Source organism: Gossypium raimondii, chromosome 11 (genome assembly GCF_025698545.1).
Source record: "Gossypium raimondii isolate GPD5lz chromosome 11, ASM2569854v1, whole genome shotgun sequence".
Lineage (NCBI taxonomy): Eukaryota > Viridiplantae > Streptophyta > Magnoliopsida > Malvales > Malvaceae > Gossypium > Gossypium raimondii.
Window position 1 is genome coordinate 62,253,750 of NC_068575.1, and position 22,428 is coordinate 62,276,177.

The following is a 22,428-nucleotide window of genomic DNA, read 5'->3' on the forward strand; positions in this document are numbered from 1 at the left end:
TATGCGTTGAAGTGTGTATAAATCTACCTCATTCTAATTATTAATACTATCAATTTTTTCATTAAAGAAATAAATTATTTGAAGTTCACTATTTAAAAATGCAAGCTCTATCAATTAATAAATCATGGCGAATCATTGTGGAGATACATTAACTTTTTAGTGATATCATATATTATAAAAAAAATGCGACCTCTAAATTTTTAACAGATGTTACATAATTAATTAGAATACATACAGTATATGCTCCAGTAATTTAGGCATTACTCTCGTTTCTTTAATTACCCTACATCAATATCCATGAGTTTTATTTCCCTACACACCTATATTTACCTAACTATCCCCATTAAATCCAACATTATCCTACAAAATTTATCTGGTCTAGATGGTCAATATTGTAATTATATTCATGGGAACCTATAAATACTCTCAGCCCATAGCCTTGTCTTCTTAAAAAACATTCTCATTTTTTCATATCACCAAAGGAATACAAAATGGCCGCTCCTCAAGAAATACAGGTAACTTTCGTCTCCGGCAAAGATCTTCAAAACGTGAACTGGCGACACGGTCCGATCAAGCCGTACGCCGTCGTGTGGGTGGACCCGAGCAGCAAATTGGCCACTAAAGTCGACGAAAAGGGCGACACATATCCTACATGGAACTCGACCCTAGTCATCCCTCTTTTTTGTCCCATCAATGACGACACTAACCTTTACGTCGATGTCATCCATGCCGGCAACGAGGAGAAGACCAAGCCTCTTATCGGTTCAGCTAAACTGAATCTCCGAGATGTCTTAAAAGACAGCGGCCGCTATGGGGAATACGAGAAATCACTCAAGTTGAAGCGACCTTCCGGTAGACCACAAGGTAAAGTTGACGTCAAAGTTTTAATAAGAGGGCCGGGGTATCATGTGCCTGATCAAAGCCGCGCAATACCTTCATACGGGCATCCTCAATCGGCTCCTTACGGAGCCCCTCAACCGGCACCTTACGGGGCTCATCCATCGACTCCGTATGGAGCCTATCCACCAGCTTCATACGGAGCTCTACCGGGTTATGGTTACCCGTATGCTCAACAACCATTGCAACAACCGCAAAATCCGTATTATCCTTTTGCCCAACAAGGCGGCTACTCATATAATGCGTACAATTATAATGCTCAACCTCAACCAGCTTCATACGGAGCTCCAACGGGTCATGGTTATGGCCATGGTCAGACTCAGGCTCCATTCGGTGCAACCGCAACCACCGTTGGTAGGTGCTATGAAGATAATAATAATAATAAGAAAAAGTTTGGCGGGATGGGGGCGGGAATGGCGATGGGTGCAGCTATGGGTGTGGGTGTAGGGGCTTTGGGTGGACTTGCAATAGCGGAGGGTTTGGATGCACCGAGAGGTGATGATGATGGAGATAAAAAAGTTAGTGGTAGTGAATGAAGATTAAATAATCAATTAACGTAAATGGTGTCTTGTTATATATTGTCGTTTTTATTGTTATTTTTTTATTTATTTGTTGTTTTGATTATTTTTTTATCGAATAAAGCAAAAATTAGGCATCCAAAATGCCTTCCTTTTTGTTTTTTTGACGTAGATTGATAAACGCTTTTACGTGAAATCTCAAAAATTTTGGATGTGAGAATTCGTTCAGTAGCGGTGATAAAATAAAATAAAATTGAAGTAGGAGTGTCGAGTTATTTATTAATTAGTTACGAGAGAAGATATTGATAAATCGAATTTAAATAGTATAATAATCCGATTTGTTTTCTGATTGAAAAAACCGATTTTTGAGCCTGAATTTTTTTAAACCGGGAGAGCTCGCTTACTAAACCGGAGATAGTTATTATTTGAACATTGAATTAGTAATCAGAAGTATAAAGTGATTGGTTTGAATAATTAAAGGAAACAGTACAGGGATTAAATTGTTTGGTGACCAAAACTAGAGGAATTTGATTTGGAATTTTTGTAGGTCTCTAAGTAGCAAATGATTAATTAGCCTAGTGGGTTGACATGAATTCCACCAAATTTGTTGATAAATGATCATGGCCATAGATTAATTGTCTTTAATAATTAATTAAGGTTAAATTAATACAAACATTAGTGTGGTAGTGGAAGGAAAGAGAAAACACATTTCTCTTTTTCTTGTTAATCTACAATCGGCTATGGAAGAAAGAAAAATATGGGTTGAGCTTCTTCCATATTCGGCCAAATTAACTTGAGGTAAGTGAACGCATTTTACAAATTGTTCATGGAATTTTGGTTAAGAAAACATGATATGCTTAACCCAATTTTTAGTTTGTGCTATATATTATGAAGTTTTTCTCAAATTGCCATTATTGAATTTATAAAGTATTGAAGATTGAAAACATGAAATTGAATATAACTAAGCTTGGTTGTGCTAAAATCATGCTTGAAAGATAGTGGAAATTGTTGGTATAAGCTTGAATCAAGTTTAGATTATAGAATTAATTATGTGTTAGTAAAGAACTAATTGTAAGGGATAAAACTTTGAGGTTTGATAGTGAATAATAGTATTATGAGGTCATTGTACTATATTTATAAGGTTGGATTTAGATTTGATCAGGTAAATTGTGAGATATATGTATTGCGGACATTAGTGATTTGAGGGATCAAATTGAAATAAATGCATTTATGTTTAAATTGTTGTAACGAAATGTTTGACTAATAGATTTTCGTAATTAAACTTATCGAACGTAGCTAATAACAAGAATGGAACGTTGAGGGACAAATGTGAATCAAAAGACGGGCAACAATTTTGATTTGTTTAATTACTAAGTAATTAAGACATTGAATTAATTAGGTTGAAATCATATTTGAAAGATTGAACAATGTTGAGTTTAAATGACTATATTAGTTTTTATTGAAATATGGTGTTATATGATTTATTATTTAAGTTGATTTGCGTTGAATACTAAGACTGATTTATGTTTAAATTGGTTAATTGAAAGGTAAAGTTGTGCACTCATAACTTGACCTCAATTTATGCTTTAATAGGCAGTTAACATAATCAAATAATATTTTCATCAGACACAATTCGAGGTATGTATGTACTTAATTACCAATAAGCTCAAGATATGCTTGAAATATGTAAATAAGAGATAGCATTGTGATGCTATGTATATGGTGAAAATGGTTTGGTATATTTTCGATTGTGTACTTTTGGTAATGATGACATCAAAAGGTTATCTATGTTATATGGTTGAAAGTGATATTGGGATGTTATTTTCCTATGTAACATGATTTGATATATTATACATGATAAAGGAAAATGTCCTATTAACAGTTTCGGATAAAGTTACGGGTATAGCTGACATATATAAGGTCTGTTTTGATAGGTGAGAGATCTAGTGCTGGGCACATATTATATTATGATAGTTCTCTAAATTTTGGGAGTCGAGAATGTATCACCAGCTCAAATACCCTAGGGCACGAGTGTATTCTGGTGTGGTTGGTGGGATCGGTGCATTTATGCTCGACTAGTACTTTGGTGCGTATGCGGGTGTGTTGGTGGATTGACCCGTGTATCCGTCCTCAAATTTGAGTCAATAGGAGTCGTATCAATAATTAAATGCATGTGTAATGTAATGGTTAATGGTTACTGAGTAAACATGAATATGGAGATTTAATTGAATTATGCAAAATGAGGTGCTAATACCCTGATGGTCCATCGATATACTAGACAATCAAATGTGTTAAATGAATATGTCAGGGGTGATTTACAAGTCGGTTAACATGAAAACTTATATGATTTACAGTTTTGATAGCTTACTAGTTATTATGTAATAAGATGATTTCTAAACATGTTATTAAACTTGATTTCATAGTTTTATCAGGGTTTTTTTTTCTTCAAATTATGTTAACATCATTGAGTATATATTACTTAGTGTACGATTTGTTCATTTTTGTGCGTAGGTCTGATATAGGTTCAATAGATTAAAGTTGGAAGTATCCAAAACTCAACGACTCAGCTTAGACCAAGTTTGTGCTCGTTTTGTATGTATACAATTTATGGCATTATCTAAGTTAGGTCTTGTGATTTATGGTTTAATTTGATGGTTTTGGTAACTTTACTTATAATGCTTTTAAATGATGGATTTTGATGCTTGAATTAATAATTGGTATGCATGATTATAAGTGATCTTTTATAAATTTAACTTTGTTGGATTGTGGTTTCGAGTGACATTTCATGATTAGGTTGTTATTGAGATGTATTGGGCGTTTGAAATAAGCAGGTACAAGTTTGGTTTGTAATAAATGGTAAAAATGCATGCTTGGAATGTTCATTTTAGGTACTTCAACATTAGTGTCTTGAGACAGCAACAACATGTCTCGAGACCACCAGTGGAAATTGAATAAATGAGTTTGGATTCGAATTCTAATCCCATTTATAACCCCGTACAACATTTAAAAACTTTAAACATGGTTCATTAGCATTCATTGATTATACTCATGTGTTTTAATTGAGCTTTTATGCGATTTTATTTATTTGAATGGATGTTGCTTGTTAAATATGACATTGAGCTAGTTTGAGTTGCTTCATCAACGTAATGTGATGTCACGCATTTGAATCCGATGATCAGGTCGAGAGTGGGGTGTCACACTTTACTTAATCAATTGAGTCTTAGTTTAATTAGCACAAGTGCTATTACAATAATTAGAAGGATATAAATTCAAATGCGCTCAAGTGCCAATTTTTATATACATTACCTAAACTATTTATAATTTTTAAACTCCTAAAATGAAAAATACTACGTGTATAAGCGCATTTAAATTCATGTATTCCAAATTACTGTACTAGGATGATTTTAGCTTTTATTATCAATTAAATTATAATTTTATTTATTATTTATGTATTGGGAGATCAAAATGAAAATTCCATATATATACTCTTTTATTTTTATTTTCTAACTTCAATATTTATTTTAATAATCAAGAATACGAGAATTCTATTGAAATTAAAGAAAAGTTTAAACATATATATATTTAAAATTTTAATTACATTACTATAAAATTATACTTTAATTTAATTATGCGATGTTATAATTATATCAAATCACTCTTAATTTAGACTAATATTTTATGATAGTAAATAAACATATTTAATTAATCTTAATTCATATTATCCAACTATATAAACATTTATGGTTATCTATACATTAGTTATTATTTTATGTTCTATTTATTCTGTTACTATATTCTATTTAGTATATTATATAATTTAGTATAATATTGTTTTTTAAGGAGTATGTTATCAAAAAGGGCGTTTTTAAGAGTAGAAATTTCACGACTAAATTGGTGCTTGAGTTGGTGGGCTCTCTTCCGGACACTAAATAAAGAACAACAAACACATAAGATACAACGAGATGATTACACAATTTAGTTCCTCTATGTTTATGAAGCCTAGTTCAGTGAGAAACATGCATTCTCTTCGACAATTACAAAGTGAACTTACTCAATCACACACCCCGGGATCGTTTCCTTCACTCTTGCACTTCGAAGATGCAATACTCTCACCGCTATGATCACCCTTTGTGATCACAAGAAGTAAAATCACCATAAATGATTTTACTATAAAAGTAACACTCTTACAAAATTATTTTTCTAATACATTTATCTAGGCAAGTCTCTCAAATATATAAACATTGATTTCGAGATTTGCTTACAATAAAAGATCTAAACAATCTCAATGATTTTTTTTGAAAATAATAATCTATCAATAAAGTAATAAAAATGTAAAAAATTTTAAGTAATTTAATAATTTTTGAATTGATGCTAATGATATAAATTAAGTAAAAATATTAAATAATAGTATAAATAGTTGAATATTATTTTAATAAATCTTTTATCTAACAAAACTCAAAACTAATTACGAGCCCTGAAATTTTATCCAAGATACGTTACATTTTTCACATATTTAATTTTTTTACTTAATTTTATGTTTTAACCATTAAAAATATGTAATAAATTTAAATATTAAACTTAGCAAATATATTATTATCTAAATGTAAATATGGATAATAAACTATAAATTAAACATATTAAAAATTATAGATATCTCTATTCATTATGTTTATTTTTCCAAGTTCATTTTCAATATAGGATGATATAATTTTGACTCTTGAATTTGGTAAGTAAATCTACTTTGGTATCTATTATTATTATTATTTAGTTTGGTATCTAACTTTGAAACTAGATCAATTTTAGTTTTATACTTGAAAAGTATAAAATTTTGATGACGTAATATTGAGTTTGTACTATATCATCACTTGAAAATTTAAAAAATTATATAAAATATTGAATAATTACGTAGTACAATCTTAGAGTGTAATATATAATGTTTTAATAATTGGACTAATAATTTGGTCAAACCACTAATTTTTAATTTAATCAATTTAATTAAACCAATAATTCAACCCATTCAACTATTAACTTTTATCTCAAATTTTAATTTATACTTACTTGGAGAATAGATTCAAACCCTCTACTTGTACTAATATATCCGGCTATCCATATATTACAATCTTTTGCTGCTCAAAGAGCACAAATTTTTAGGCTTTTTATTTATTCATTCAATGTTGACATTTATTTTTGGCCATACCAGAGTGAGCTACCACATTTTCACCCCACGCTGCTTCCCCATATTAACCAGTGGGGGACTAATCAGTCCTATTAATGGATCACAGGCACAGCTGCTCTCATGAATACCATTAATGGCAAACCCAACTACATCAAGCGTGTGTCTTTATGTTTCTTCTTCTATTTGTAGCCACAATCTTTGTATCTCAGCACCAAATAAAGATCATAAAGGAAATGGCAGGCGTAGAAGCAGGGAAGGAGGAGGAGGCGACCGCTGTGAGAATCACCGGAAAAAGCCACGTCAAGCCGGGAAAGTTGATAGGAAGAAAAGAGTGTCAGTTGGTCACCTTTGATCTCCCCTACCTGGCTTTCTATTATAACCAGAAGCTGTTGTTTTACAAGAACGACGGTTGTGGTGAGTTCGAGGACAAGGTTGAAAAGCTCAAGGAAGGGCTGAGGGTGGTGTTAGAGGAGTTTTATCAGCTAGGAGGTAAGCTCGGGAAAGATGACGATGAGGTTCTTAGAGTTGATTATGACGATGATATGGATGGTGTTGAAGTGGTGGAAGCCGTGGCAGAGGGGATTACCGTCGATGAATTGACGGGTGATGATGGTACGAGCTCATTTAAGGAATTGATACCTTTTAATGGCGTCTTGAACTTGGAGGGTCTTCACAGGCCTCTTTTGTCCATACAGTTGACGAAGTTGAAAGATGGTATCGCAATGGGGTGTGCTTTCAACCATGCCGTCCTCGACGGAACCTCCACTTGGCATTTTATGAGCTCTTGGGCTCAAATCTGTAACGGTACTTCGAGCTCCGTCGTTGTGCCGCCGTTTCTTGATCGGACCAAAGCTCGAAACACCCGCGTGAAGCTCGACCTCAGTCCGGTCGTTTCTTGCAACGGCGACGACGCCACCAAACAAGGCCCGCCGGCGCCGCAGATGAGGGAGAAACTCTTCCGTTTTTCCGAAGCCGCCGTCGATAAGATCAAATCGAGAGCTAATTCAACCCCACCACCGTCCGATGGCTCTAAACCGTTCTCGACTTTCCAATCTCTAGCTGTCCACATTTGGCGACACGTATCCCAAGCACGTAACCTCAAACCCGAAGACTACACGGTTTTTACTGTCTTCGCCGATTGTCGTAAAAGGGTTGATCCACCGATGCCCGACAGTTACTTCGGAAACTTGATTCAAGCCATCTTCACCGCCACAGCGGCCGGGTTGTTATTGGAAAACCCACCGTCATTCGGAGCTTTAGTGATACAAAAAGCTATAGAATCCCACGACGCTAAAGCCATCGATGAACGTAACAAGGCATGGGAAGCAGCGCCGAAGATTTTCCAGTTCAAAGACGCCGGTGTCAACTGTGTAGCGGTCGGAAGCTCACCGAGGTTTAAAGTTTACGAAGTGGATTTCGGGTGGGGAAAGCCGGTAGGGGTGAGGAGTGGATCCAACAACAGGTTCGATGGAATGGTGTATTTGTATCAAGGGAAGAGCGGTGGCCGGAGCATTGACGTTGAAATCACCATGGAAGCTCAAGCTATGGAGAAATTGGAGAAGGATAAAGAGTTTTTAATGGAAGTATAGTATTTTGCATGGAAGTAGGGTACTATGAAAATTGAAATTGTGCTAATTACCGTTTTAGGATTTATTTTGGTGTTTGTAATAGTTTAATAATTCGTATTTTTAATGTTTTGTCTTTGGTCTGTGTTATTAATGGCAGTGCTGCATGGTTTTGTCTTGTATCGGTGAACATCATAAAACAGTGGTGTTCTATGCAATAATTTAATAAAATTTAAGAGCAAAATTTGCAGAAAAAAGATGCGAACAGCGCAAAAATTGACTTGGACTGAACTATGGCCCGGCTCAGTCTCGGCCCATGACAACTAACGTTTGAAGTTTGAACTAAGGTTGAGCGAAAAAATTCGAAAAATTAAAAATTGGCCCAAACTAAAGCATTTAGACCGTCGTGGAATATGAGTTAAAAAATCGCGTTACTTAAATTGAGTGAAATTTTATTTATATTTAATTTTAATTTGTTTGTGATGTATAAATAATTTTTATATTTAAATAATGAAAATAAATTAAAAATATTATAAAATATTTTTAAACAATATCATGTAAGAGTTATGGTTTATTTTATTTTATTTGAAAATATTGCTTTTAAAATAATATCCAAAAGTCACAAAATAAAATTTATTTTATCAAAATAGTTCAAAATTTAAAATAAAAATTAATATGAAAATCAAAACTAAATTGACACAATGTATAAATGTTTAAGGTTGTTGAATAAAAAAATATTGAGGGTTAAAGTTGCTATTATGCCAATTTTAAAATTCTGCCGTTATTCAACTGGTTATTAAAAATAAAATTGAATAAATAAATAATATTTTATAATTTTTCATATTTGGATGATTAAAAGAAAATTTATTAATAGTTGAGTGTTAGTATAGTTTACCTATTATTTTTGTATTTACTTAACTCATAAATTTATATATATACATTGTATCTTATCTACCATTATCAAAGGTAATCCCTACCCTACTTTAATCAAGTCAAACTGAGGTGACCAGATTATGCGTCCATGCCACATCATCCAAATATTTTTCCCTCGCTTTAACATAGTAATTTAAAAAATAAAAGGAAAGAATATATTATTTCAACCTAAATATTATATATTTTTATCCTAATTATTTACATATATTATATTGAATCTTCTTTAAATAAAATAAACCATTGAGATCTTCATTCCTTTTTTTTTCTTTCACTTAGCTTCTTATATATACAAAAATTTCCCTCGAAAACACAACCCTCAAAGAAAGTGAAAGAAAAAAATAGTAGCTACTATCTTTGCTTGTTTGTTATTTTCAATTCGAATTCTTCACTAATAAAGAAAGAAAGCCAAAGCGGAGGAAATTTCGATTCAATAATGTGATTTTTTTTTTTTTACAATTTACTTTGCATGATTTTTAAACTGTTTTTGATTCAATTGATTTTGATTTTTTTTTTCTTATGATTTTTTAGTTGTTTTTGAATTGAAGGAAGAGAAAAAGGGATGGATCAAGAGGAATTGGATCGGAAACGATCGGAATCGGTTCGTTTGGAAAGGTTAAAGTTGCTGAACATGTATTGACTGGTCATAAAGTTGCTATTAATTAAGAATCTTGATCTCACAAAAATTAAGACTAAGGCGATGGAGGAAAAAGGTATATATAATTTTTTTATTCAAATTGTTTGAATGAATGATTGACTATTTTCGTCACTTTTTGTGTTGATAATTAGTTCATTAATTAGGTTGCTCATGTGATTTATAAACTTCTAAATATATCTTTTAAAGTTTGCTTTAGTGTTATTTTCGAAGCTTGAATTTAAGTTTTTCGTCGTTTCATTGCATGTATTATTGACTGAGAGAGTGCTTAATTTATGTTTTGTTGTAGTAAGAAGAGAGATTAACATATCGAGATTATTTATGCATCCTCACATTATACGACTCTATGAGGTCATCGAGACAACAACAGACATTTTCATGGTCACAGAATATGCAGAATCTGGTGAATTATTTGATTATATTGTACTGAAAAGAAGGCTTCATGAGGACGAGGCTCGCAAGCTTTTTCAACAGGTCTTGTTGGATATTCTTATATATAAATGAATATTATTTGTCTACCTTTTTTTTTCTGAGAAATTACAGGCATGGAATCTTTGTTTGGAAACAGATAATTTCTGGGGTGGAGTACTGCCATAAGAATATGGTGGTTCATCGAGACCTTAAGCCCGAAAATTTGCTTCTGGATTCCAATTATAATGTGAAGATTGCTGATTTTGGTTTGAGCAACGTAATGCAAAAGGGCCATTTACTAAAAACATGTTGTGGCAGCCCAAACTATGCAGCCCCAGAGGTAGGAGTTTTGTGTATGGTTAGAAAATCATGTGTTTAATATGATGTCAAGCAAGGTTACTTAAAGAAAAATGAAGAGTCGAATCAACATGAAGTTCTAATGTTGTTATGATGGGATTTTCTAATGTATGCGGATCTCCAATGTTACAGATTCTTTCTGGCAAACCATACACCGGGCCTGAAGTGGATATATGCAGCTGTGGTCTTATTTGTATGCCCTTCTTTGTGGCACCCTTCCTTTCGAGGATGATAACTTTCCTAACCTATATAAGAAAATCAAGGCAAGTGACGTCAAATTTATATTTTTTTCTTAGTCCACGATACATGTTTCATAGATTTCTTTAACGAATAGGGTCTTGATTGGATATTTTTATGCTCATATATGATCTTTCTCTTTGTTGTTTCTCTCTATCCTGTCTACAATTTCCACATTGGATTTTACATTCTTTTTTGTCCTTCAGGCCGGAGTTTACACTATTCCAAGTCATTTATCTCCCGGTGCTAGAGACTTGATCGCACGGATTCTTATAGTTGATCCAACGAAGAGACTGACCATTCCTGGAATCCGCCAGCACCCATGGTTTCAACCATATCTGCCGAGATATTTAGCTGTTTCCCCAACAGATACAACACAACAAGCCCAAAACGTTGGTTACTATTTCCCCTCATGAGCTCAACAAAAGTTGTGGAAACAGGGCTCACGTACATACTATATAGTTACTGATTGATAAACATAAATTTCAGATTGATGATGATATCTTTCAGCACGTAGTTAGGGTGGGATTTGAAAGGAACCATTTGGTTGAATCTCTTTGCAACAGAGTTCAAAACGAGGTTTCAACTTTTTCCTTTTCCTTTTTCAGTTTTCCTTCATGGGTTTTAGGAATTGTTTCTTATTTCATTATCTTCCAGGGAACTGTTGTTTACCACTTGCTATTGGACAACCGTTTGGGCGTCTCCAGTGACTATCTTGGTGGAGCTGAGTTTCAAGTATGTAGCGATGTATTATTATGAGTACCAGTAATGGAACCAGCTTCTTTCATGCACCAAAGTTTGACATTGCACTGTTTTTTTTTTACAGTGTCGAGGCCTTTCTATTCCAAATCATGATGGAAGTACTTCTCAAAGCTCTGCGAGCAATCCATGTCCACTGGGAGAATATAAGGAATTATAACATCAAGTGGGAAACAACAATGGTTACTTTGAGGTTGAATCATCGATCACCATCGTAAACGGCGTCGCCGAATGTCATCATGTTCGAAGTGCAGGTAATGTCTAACCGATTATCTTGATGGCGAATGTAGAATTTATTTATAGGAGGAAGTATTTGTGTAAATAGTGCATTATTAAAGTAGTTTCATAGTGATATTGGTTTATTTATAGGAGGAAGTATTATGTAAATAGTGCATTATTAACGTAGTTTTATTAACTGGAACTAAAAGCGAAGGTTTGGTTAACAAGTCTCTTTAAAGATTATTTAGTATATTATTTATAATAATGAGAGTGTTTTTTTTGACAATTTTTGTAAGTGTAATAAATATAGTATAATTAAAATATAAATAATGTACATGTACGAATTGAGTTGAGGCCTCGTTGGCATAATGATGGTATTAAATGTAATATTGATAACTTTATTTTCTATGCATTAGTAGATAATTTTACCATACATAACAGTCTTTTTTTTTTTTTTTTTACATTAACAAACTCCCAAAATGGGAGAAGTGCAAGCAGACAAGCTCCCTATGCAGTGTCAGAACAGCAAAATTTATTAAATAATCTATAACTGCTATAATATTATATCCTATAGGAACCCGCGACCTAAATTGCTAAATCACACTCGTGATAAATAAAAAAACATAATTATATAATTAATATATTTATAAAATATATCAATAATAAATGAGGAGTTCATGGGCATGTTTTGAAAAGTCATGCCTTGCCTTGCATCAATGTCCTATATCTGCATATCTCAAGATCAATTCGGGCCTGCGTCCTACAATACATCACTTCTCGGCTGAACTTCATATTGGACCATTCTAACATTTGAATGTCTCCTAGAGGTGTAAGCATCTTGGGCTGATAAGATTGGTTTGATTTTTTAGCACCTATATTAGTTACCTTATTTGAATTTTTAGCTCGGATTTTCCTATGAATAATCATTTTCATTTTTACTTCCGGTGTTCATATTAATCCTCATTTTACACCCAAAGATATCGTATATCTAAATCAAATTCGTACAAGTATGAAATTTGGTAAAAATACCATGGAGATTCCTAAACAATTTGTCTCATTTACTTAAAAATAAAAAAATTAGTTCTCGTACCTTAGAATAAAGAGTAATTTGGTTTTTTTGTTAAAATTTTCATCTATTTTTTTGTTAAAACTTGCATGGATGATAAAATAACTACTGAAGTCGCACGTGTACTTCATTTTGACGAACATTGATTAATTTTAAAAGTAAAATAGATAAAATTTTAACAGGAAGATCAATTTGTTCTTTAATCGATATATAAGGAATAATTTACCTATTTTTTAGTAAAGAGGGCAAAATGAACCTATCTCATTATGTTCTAAAATTATCGATATCTAAGTTAAAAAAACAAAAAAACACATAATATTTTATGAAATAACAAAATTAAAAGAAAAAAACAATATTTGAGGAAAAATTACCTACTAAAAAGAAGAAGAAAAATAGCCGTTGCCGCTCTCCAAGAAGAAGAAAAATAAACCCTAGATATTTCAAGAAGTAGCCGTTGCGCCTTCTATAAGAAAATCTAGATTAAAAAATTACTCGAAATACGAAGACCTTCGCTTATTATCATTTAGGCATTCACTATATAAACTCCATTGATTCCTCCATTAATCTTCAATCAATTCTCGCTCCAACATCTCCATCTCCATCTACTCTCGCATCGCATAGCATCTCTCTAATCTTTTTTTTTCTCTGTCTGTAACGTTTTCCATTTGATTTTGTTTTTGTTGATTGTTTTCTTTTTCTTTTAATTTTGGAGATTGAACTTTGCAGGTTCTGGGTTATTATATATATTGGATTTTGCTTAACTATTTTTTTTGCAGGATCTTAAATAGTTTATCACTTTCTGTTTCTCTTTTATTATATATATTTGGATACTTGATATTATGGATGCAGGATCTTTAAATTCTTTTTCAAACTTGAAGGGTCAATCTAGATGCCCACTTCAAGAACAACTTCTCCAGAGAAAGAATTCCAAGGAAAATGTATATATTTCAACTTATTTTATTTAATTTCAATGATTGCAAATCTGGGTTTTTTTTTTTTGATTTATTGCAAAAGAACAACTTTGAATTAATCGATAAATTAGAGTTTGTAATGCATTGAAATTGAATGCGCTTTTATTGTTATTGTTTAGATGGATAGATTCATACCAAACCGTTCAGCAATGGACTTTGATTATGCGCATTACATGCTGACCGAAGGAAGGAAGATCAAAGAGAACCAAACAGCATGCTCACCTGCCAGGGAGGCCTACAGGAAGCAGCTGGCTGAGACCTTGAACATGAACCGCACCCGAATCTTGGCTTTCAAGAACAAGCCACCAGCACCCGTCGAACTCTTCCCTTCCGAGCACTCAACGGCTTCAGCTCATCCGACCAAATCCGCAAAGCCTAGAAGACATATTCCCCAGGTAAGTACAGCACGATATGGATACTTCGGTTAGTTCAGAAAATTTTGGTTCAACAGACTCTAATATGATGCGATTTTCAATTCTTCAGAGCTCTGAGAGAACATTGGATGCTCCTGATCTCGTCGACGATTTTTACCTGAATTTATTGGACTGGGGCAGCAGCAATGTACTAGCAATAGCACTCGGAAACACTGTGTATCTGTGGGATGCTTCAGATAGTTCTACTTCAGAACTTGTCACTATTGATGACGAAAACGGACCAGTAACAAGTGTGAATTGGGCTCCTGATGGTCGGCATATTGCCATTGGCTTGAACAATTCCGAAGTACAACTATGGGATTCGACTGCCAACCGGCAGGTTCAATATTAAAGTCTTTGCCGAACATTTTGCAGCTTCTTCTTATTGTTCCTCCATTGTTTAATTTTCCCCTTTGTTGCTGCAGCTGCGTACTCTGAGAGGTTGTCACAGATCAAGAGTGGGTTCAATGGCATGGAACAATCACATTCTCACAACAGGAGGAATGGATGGTCAGATTGTTAACAACGATGTGAGAATTAGATCCCATGTTGTCGAAACGTACAGAGGCCACCAGCAAGAGGTTTGCGGGCTGAAATGGTCGGCTTCCGGGCAACAACTAGCCAGCGGAGGCAATGATAATGTTGTTCACATATGGGATAGGTCCATGGCATCTTCAAATTCACCAACTCAATGGCTACACAGGTTGGAGGAGCATACCTCAGCTGTCAAAGCCCTTGCCTGGTGCCCTTTCCAGAGCAATTTGCTGGCCACAGGTGGAGGTGGCGGCGATCGCACCATAAAATTTTGGAACACACATACTGGTGCATGCTTGAATTCAGTTGATACCGGCTCCCAGGTTTGCTCATTGCTATGGAGCAAGAATGAGAGGGAGCTATTGAGTTCCCATGGGTTTACTCAGAATCAATTAACTCTTTGGAAATATCCATCGATGGTGAAGATGGCAGAGCTAACGGGTCATACATCTAGAGTACTTTACATGGCTCAAAGCCCTGATGGGTGCACAGTGGCATCAGCAGCAGGGGATGAGACTCTAAGATTCTGGAATGTTTTTGGGGTCCCAGAAGTGGCTAAAACTGCTCCGAAAGTGAACCGTGAGCCATTCTCTCAGTTGAACCGTATCCGTTGATGGAGAAAGAGACTAGGAGTGGTGGCGGTGCCGTTGGATTCTTTGTTTTGTAAAGGTTTTCCTCTGATGGCATGTGTAGAGTAAAGTTAGGGATAGTGCGATAAATTGTTCATCCCCGTCTACATTATATTTTCAACTCCTTATTGAAAGAAAGTCTTTGGTTAAATTATGGATTTTAGTCTCTATATATTTGGTTTTTATATTTTTCGAATTGATCAATTTTGATAAAAATATTATAGAGGCTTATGTACTAGATGTTATATTGTATTTTAACCCCTATACTAAAAATAGACAAATTAATTTATCTATATTAGATCAAAGAGCAAATTACCCTTCATTAAAAATCCTATGTTACTTTTACTCTTACAAACTAACATGGTTAACAAAAATAACCAAATAGTAGTAAGTAGTGACATGTGATATGTACCTAATTTGAAAATGACTAATTTGGAAATGACTTTTGTAAGAACTGAAATTTTAGAATTTGAAAAGTATAAAGACTAAAATTGACTGAATTTTACAGAGACTAAATCCATATTTTTGCAAAATATAGGCACTTAATAATAAAATTTAACCAAAATATTATTAGTTGAGATTTATATATATTAAAATAATGTAACATCCGCGTTTTAACTCGGGGTTAAGTACAGATGATGGATCGGGTTAAGAATTAGTATAAAATTTTTAAAATATAATAAATAGGAATTTTGAGTATTAAATTAGGAAGTATATAGTCTAATAAGAAATTAGAAAAAAATAAAAAAATACTCTTTAGATAGGAAATTTTAAAATAGATACATTGATTTAGTTGAAAGAATAAAAAATTGTTGTGGCCAAAGTAGAAAAATATTAAGTTAGGAGATATATTATAGTAAAGGAATGAAGGACTAAAAGAAATTTAACCAAAGTGTTGTATAAGTCATATTAGGAAATATGAAAGATGAGGAAGGACAAAGTGGTAATTAGCCAAGTAAATATTTATTAGGTGTAATTATGATGGGTAAAAGTAAAAAGATGGATGGCTTAAGGACTTAGTAGCAATTTGACCATTTTAATTAAAAATGTGAGATATTTTAGTAGAATGGTGTAGAAAGTGGGAGAAAAGATGAAAATATATATCATCTTTTCACAAGCCAAACCGTCACTTCTTTCCCCCCAAGTTTCATCCAACTTTTCTTTTAATTCCCTTCATGTCCTTCCATCATAGTTGAACCATCCAAGCTTCAAACCTTCATTTTTCTTTGAAATTTCCTTGGTAAAAATCAAAGAGCTAAGGTAAGAAATGATGAAATTATCATATAAATGTTATATGTTTTATATGAAATTGAAGAGAAAGAAAAGAAAGGAGATGGTCTAATTGAAGAAAAAGGGAAAGAGAAGGCTAAGGAGTGAAGGAAGAAGAAAATACATCATCTCAACTTTTTTGTTGTAAGTACTACAAGATTTTAAATTATTTTTATTTAAATGCTTATATTTTAGTATGGAATTACTTAGAATAGAAATGTAAAATATATATTTAAATTTGTAAATAGATAAAAAAATTAGATTATGAAATTATGAAATTTGTAAAGAAAATTATATGGTGAAGAATATGAAATGGTATATTGTTTGAACACTAAGTAATGATGTTGTGGTAAAAGTATATGTGTGAAAAAGGTGTGATATTTGTTATTTGTGAAATCGGGACTAAATTGTAGATGATGGAGAAATGAGAAATCTTTTCCGAAATATTTATCTAAAGTATTTACGTGTATGAAATTTAGCTTTAATGCCAAAATAGATGGAATTTAGAACTACTAGGATATTAGTGGCATGCCATTAAGGGACCGTAGCATGCTCTTCGATTATTAGCATATTAGTGCTCTCCGTTTAGCACATTTGTGCTCTCTGTATAGCACTTTAGTGCTCTCTGTTCAATAGTGCATAATAATGCACCTCTGTATTTATTCCGTATATCTGGTGTGTTCTATAAAGTCTACTTTGGGCTAAAAATATGAGTTGTGAACAAAAGTGAATCACCAATGTGTTGAGGTAAGTTTGATAACTTACAATGTAATAGCCTGAATTTTTAGTGGTGTCGGAATGGTGATTCGAGATCACTAAATCTGACAAACGAGTAGAAAATATTATAAATTTAGTAAGTATAAGTTAAATGTGAAGTTAGGAAAATTTTTGAAATAGTGAATAGTGTACTAGGAATAAATATTAAAATAATTAAAATAAAAAAACGAGGTATCGAGACCTCGAAGATTTTAAACCGAGCCATAAATATTTTTAGAAATATTTATAGAGTGTCATTGAGTTGGTATTAAAGTTTCAGTTAGAAAATTTTAACGTTTGGATAGTTAATTAACTAAAAGGACTAAATTGGGAATAGTGTAAAATTTGTTAAATTGTGATTAAATAGCTTAAGTGACTAAAGTGGAGGGATTTAAAAGGCTATTAGGCCCAAATTATATGGGCTGGACGGTTGGGTAAGAAAAATCAGCAGAATGTAAGGAGAAACAGGGGCAAAATTGGAAACTTAACAAATTAAACATTTAAAACAAAGACAAAAGTGAAAAATCTAGAGATCTCTTCACAATTAATCAGCAAAAACGCCATAGGAGGTCTGGAATAAGCTGGTTTTTCATATTTTTGAATCATGTAAGTTTAATTCTTGATTATTTCTTCTAATTTTGTGATTTTGATACTTTTACAATTAGGTCCAACTAATTATTTCATTAGTTTTTGATTCCATGGCTGATTTTGAAAGTTACCATTGATTAGTGTTGGATTTTATGATGAATAAACATGAAATTGAAGCTTTAATTTTGTTATATGATGATTTTATTAAGTAATTTTGATAGAAATTGATTTTAGGGACCTAATTGTGAAAAAGTTGGGAATTAAGGTTTGGTGTTGCGGTTTTGAGTATGAAAGGCTATGTAGTAGTCTAAAATAGTTGGAAAAGGTGTTAATTGAGAAAAATTAGATCAATTGAGGGTTAATTGAGTAGGGATCAAATTGTAAAACCTGTAAAGTTTGGGGTAAAAGTGTAATTTCGAAAATTAAAGGGCATAAATTGTGAAATGAATTAGAATTGAATTAAATGCTGATGAATGAATAAATTTGCATTTTAGATCGAGAACTTGAAACAAGTCGAGGAAAAGAAAAAGTAGTCGATTAGTCCCTGAACTTTTACAAATTCTGCAAATCGATCCAGGTAAGTTCATATGGCTGAAATTTAATGATTAAATGTTAATTTCATGAATTATACAATGTATGGTGAAATGTATTTATTGTTGAAATGAGAATAAAATAAAAATGTGAAAATCGAATAAATGATCAAATTAAGTGGAACGTCGGATTTGAGTACTTCTGATCAAGTGACAAAGTGATAAGTGGTAGTTTTAGCTACACTTATCTGATCAAGAAACAAAGTGATAAGTGGTTACACTTATCTGATCAAGAAACAAAGTGATAAGTGGTTACACTTATCTGATCAAGAAACAAAGTGATAAGTGGCTACACTTATCTGATCAAGTGATAAAGTGATAAGTGGTAGCTTCACTACACTTATCGATCAAGTGGTAAAGTGATAAGTGGTAGCCTAGCTACACTTATCGATCAAGGACAAGTGATAAGAGGTCATATGGCAAAGTGAAAGTGAAGTACTCAAATTTCCATAACTGTTCCTTAATTTTGATCAAGGATGGTAAGTGGCAAATGGGCCCAAAGGAATTATGGTAAAAGAATAAGTAGTAGTGAGTTTATACCAAGGAACTCACCAAAGATTGTGGTTGATGTAAATTTAGTAATGGTGTATATTGTATAAGTGTACAAGTGTTTGGTAAGATTTATGTTTTATGCCTATGAACTTACTAAGCTTTTCTATAAGCTTACATGTGTGTGTTTATTGTTTTGTAGATTAACGATTTATACATTCGGAGGATCGGATCTACATCAAGAATCACACTACCCAGATATACTCCGTAGTTTATGTTAAGCAACTTTTGGATTTATATGGCATGTATAGGAATTGAAGTAAAAGTAAATTTGAATGTTACGGTTATGTTAGATATCGAAATATATACATGTTTTAGTTTGAAATGGTTGATTGGTTGAACTTCATTAGTATTTAAATGAAGTAGATGAAATCTGGAATTGGTTGTGATTTGAAATTTGCAGGGAAGGTTAGACAATTATAAAGGGGTTATATTGAATTTTTTTAAAAATTGCAATGGAGCAGTTCTTGGACAGCAGCATTGATGTAACTTTTAAAAATCACCAAAAATAGTGGAAATAGAATTAGAAGTTGAGTGAGATATGAAATTAAAGCTGAAAGAGTCTACTTTCATAGGAAAGAAGTGGAGTAAGCAAAAGAATTATATACTTTTAGATATTTGAATTTTAGTGAAACAGGGCAAGAATGTTTTTGAAGTCCCCTGTTCTGACTTTAGAAATTCATTAAAAATTGTACAAAAGGAATTTTGAGTTATAATTTATATGTAAAGACTCATTAATGAGTCTATTTTCAGTAGAAATAATTTTAATCACCATATGAAGCCTTTAATAAGAGATAATTAAATTTTAGTGATGAGTGGTTAGGATAGTCGATTAGTGAAACAGGGGATACTTCAACTAATAAACTGTACTAATTGGCTAAAGCAAAAATTCTGAAAAATTTATGGTGAATAGATATATGAGTCTAGTTTTATGGAAAATTTACGGATCTAAATTTTGAGTTTCGTAGCTTGAATTATAATTATTTTAGTGACTGCTGTACAGGAGGACAGCTTTATTATGAATGATGAAATTAAATTTGAAAGTAAATTTTATGCCCGAACTTTTAAGTTAAGTCAAGTAACGCCTCATGCTCGACTCCGCCATGGTCTCGGGTAAGAGGTGTTACATTTAGTGGTATCGAGCCGGTTTAGCCGGTCCTCGAATATGTGTGAAGTGTAAAGTGTTTAGAAATACATGCCATATAAATCGTGATAGTGTGATGTGTATGATCCGATCTAATCTTTGTTATTTTATAGATACTCTCGATTATAAAGATGTCAAATTTACTGAACGTCTTGATCAAGAAGAAGTTAACGAGAGACATGATTCGAACAAAGAGCAAGCAAGGATGTTCGATTTCCCAAATGCGAGAGCATGAATTAAAGAATATGATTTATGGGATTATGAATCAGTGGTATACTGAAATGAGGCAAGAAAGAAATCAGGCTGAACCACCTCCTCCCCCTATTGCTCCATCGATGGTACCCCCGGTTGCTCCTCCACCTCCTACAACGACTGAATCTAGTAAGCGTTCTCCATTGGAAAGGCTTAGAAAACTTGGAGCCGAAGAATTTCGGGGAAGGACTGATGATGATCCCGTCAAAGCTGAATATTGGTTACAGAGTTTGATAAGAATTTTTAAAGAAATGGCTTGCTCACCAGATGACTATTTGAGATGTGCTGTGTCTCTGTTGAAAGAAGAAGCTTATAGTTGGTGGGAGACGATCGAGGCTGTGGTTCCGGCAGAGAAAATTTCTTGGGAATTTTTCCAAAATGAATTTAAGAAGAAATATGTAAGGCATCGGTATTTGGATAAAAAGAAAAGGGAATTTCTCGACCTCTGACGAGGAAATAAATCGGTAGTGAATATGAAAGAGAATTTGTCTACCTCAAAAAATATGCCCGAGACATTGTACCCATCAAGAAGAAATGTGTATCGGTTTGAAGAAGGGTTAAATGATGAAATTAGAATGATGATTGGGGTAATGAAATACGAGAGTTCGTTGTTCATCGACCGTGCTCAAAAGCTTGAAGAAGTATACAATGAAAAAATGCAATGGGATCGAAAAAGTAAAGAGCCATTCAAAAGAGGTGCTTCTAAGTCATTTTCAGATTTTCCTGAAGAAATCTAGAGAAGAAATTAATCGAACTACATCGATTATCGGGGAGATCGGCGAGATAGACCAAGACAATCGATTTCGTGGTATTCGATAGACCAGTAGCAAGTGTGAGCAAAGTTCGTAATGCTTCACGACCTAAGTGTCAATATTGTGGAAGATATCATTTGAGAATGCGGGACTAAGATGGGGCTTGTTATAAATGTGGGCTCTGATCATCTTATTCGAGATTGTCCCCGGCTGCAAAAAGATGAAGTGGAACAGAAAGAGATACAGAGAACCATTCCTCAAAGAAGTAGACGTTCGGGCCAGAGCAGTGCTACAGGGACTACCCGTTCGGGTACGAGGGAATCAGTTGGTCGATCAGAGAATAGAGCACCAGCACGTACCTACGCCATTCGAGCAAGGGAAGAAGCTACGGCTCCTGATGTAATTGCTGGTACTTTCTATCTTTATGATGTTATTGTTTATGCATTGATAGACCCTGGATCTACTCATTCATATATTTGCACTATGTTAGCATCTGAAAAGAATTTATCTGTTGAGTCCACTGAATTTGATATACAAGTTACAAATCCATTAGGTCATAGTGTGATGGTTAATTTAATATGTCGTAATTGTCCACTGAAAGTGAAAGGCTATGAATTCCCCGCTGATTTGATGTTGTTACCCTTTCGGGAATTTGACATTATTCTGGGGATGGACTGGTTAATGAGGCACGATGCGGTGGTGAATTGTCGTGATAAGCAAATCAGTTTGAAATGTCAAACAGGAGATGTAATCTCAGTTGGGTCAGAAAATATGGGCGATCTGATCGAAATTATTTCAACTCTCTCGCTTTCGAGATTATTACGCAAAGGCAATGAAGCATTCTTGGCCTATATCCTTGATACTCGGGTTCGATTTAAAGCTCGAACAAGTGCCGATGGTGAATGAATTTCTGATGTGTTCCTCAAGAGTTACCGGTCTACCACCGATAGAAGTTGAATTTGTAATTGATGTGATTCCGGAACAACTCCTATATCAATGACACCGCATGAAATGGCTCCAATGAATTAAAAGAGTTGAAGGCGCGATTCAGGAGTTATTAGATAAAGGGTTCATCGATCGAGTATGTCGCCTGGGTGCACTGTCTTGTTTGTGAAAAAGAAGGACGGTTCTTTAAGACGTGTATAGATTACGAGCGGTTGAATAAGGTAACAGTAAAGAATAAATATCCTT

General features: G+C 33.4%; 3 protein-coding genes, 1 long non-coding RNA gene and 1 pseudogene across 4 annotated transcripts; all 5 read left to right on the top strand.

Moving 5' to 3' along the window:
• The first annotated feature begins 491 nt into the window (after positions 1–491).
• LOC105801794 (protein SRC2) lies at positions 492–1,433 on the top strand. The gene has a single exon (XM_012633085.2). The coding sequence runs from the start codon at positions 492–494 to the stop codon at positions 1,431–1,433; it is 942 nt and encodes a 313-aa protein (XP_012488539.1).
• A 679-nt stretch (positions 1,434–2,112) lies between these two features.
• Positions 2,113–3,841, top strand: LOC105801795 (uncharacterized). The gene is made up of 2 exons (XR_008190591.1): positions 2,113–2,213; positions 3,350–3,841. It is a non-coding gene; the product is annotated as an uncharacterized LOC105801795 (long non-coding RNA).
• A 2,859-nt stretch (positions 3,842–6,700) lies between these two features.
• LOC105801793 (BAHD acyltransferase DCR) lies at positions 6,701–8,413 on the top strand. The gene has a single exon (XM_012633084.2). It carries the CDS (start codon positions 6,759–6,761, stop codon positions 8,178–8,180), a length of 1,422 nt encoding a protein of 473 aa, XP_012488538.1. The 5' UTR covers positions 6,701–6,758; the 3' UTR covers positions 8,181–8,413.
• Positions 8,310–11,892, top strand: LOC105800881 (SNF1-related protein kinase catalytic subunit alpha KIN10-like; annotated as a pseudogene).
• Positions 11,893–13,295: 1,403 nt separating this feature from the next.
• On the top strand, positions 13,296–15,488 carry LOC105801792 (cell division cycle 20.2, cofactor of APC complex). The gene is made up of 4 exons (XM_012633083.2): positions 13,296–13,728; positions 13,881–14,156; positions 14,245–14,514; positions 14,600–15,488. The coding sequence occupies exons 1-4, from the start codon at positions 13,630–13,632 to the stop codon at positions 15,320–15,322; spliced, it is 1,368 nt and encodes a 455-aa protein (XP_012488537.1). The 5' UTR covers positions 13,296–13,629; the 3' UTR covers positions 15,323–15,488.
• Positions 15,489–22,428: the final 6,940 nt, after the last annotated feature.

What these genes read in the sequence shown, in the direction of transcription:
- LOC105801793 (XM_012633084.2), top strand. Translation starts at nt 6,759, where the DNA reads ATGTTTCTTCTTCTATTTGTAGCCACAATCTTTGTATCTCAGCACCAA.
- LOC105801792 (XM_012633083.2), top strand. Translation starts at nt 13,630, where the DNA reads ATGGATGCAGGATCTTTAAATTCTTTTTCAAACTTGAAGGGTCAATCT. An exon ending in CTAGAAGACATATTCCCCAG is followed by an intron (nt 14,157 to 14,244) that starts GTAAGTACAGCA and finishes TCAATTCTTCAG; the next exon opens with AGCTCTGAGAGAACATTGGA. An exon ending in ATTCGACTGCCAACCGGCAG is followed by an intron (nt 14,515 to 14,599) that starts GTTCAATATTAA and finishes TTGTTGCTGCAG; the next exon opens with CTGCGTACTCTGAGAGGTTG.
- LOC105801794 (XM_012633085.2), top strand. Translation starts at nt 492, where the DNA reads ATGGCCGCTCCTCAAGAAATACAGGTAACTTTCGTCTCCGGCAAAGAT.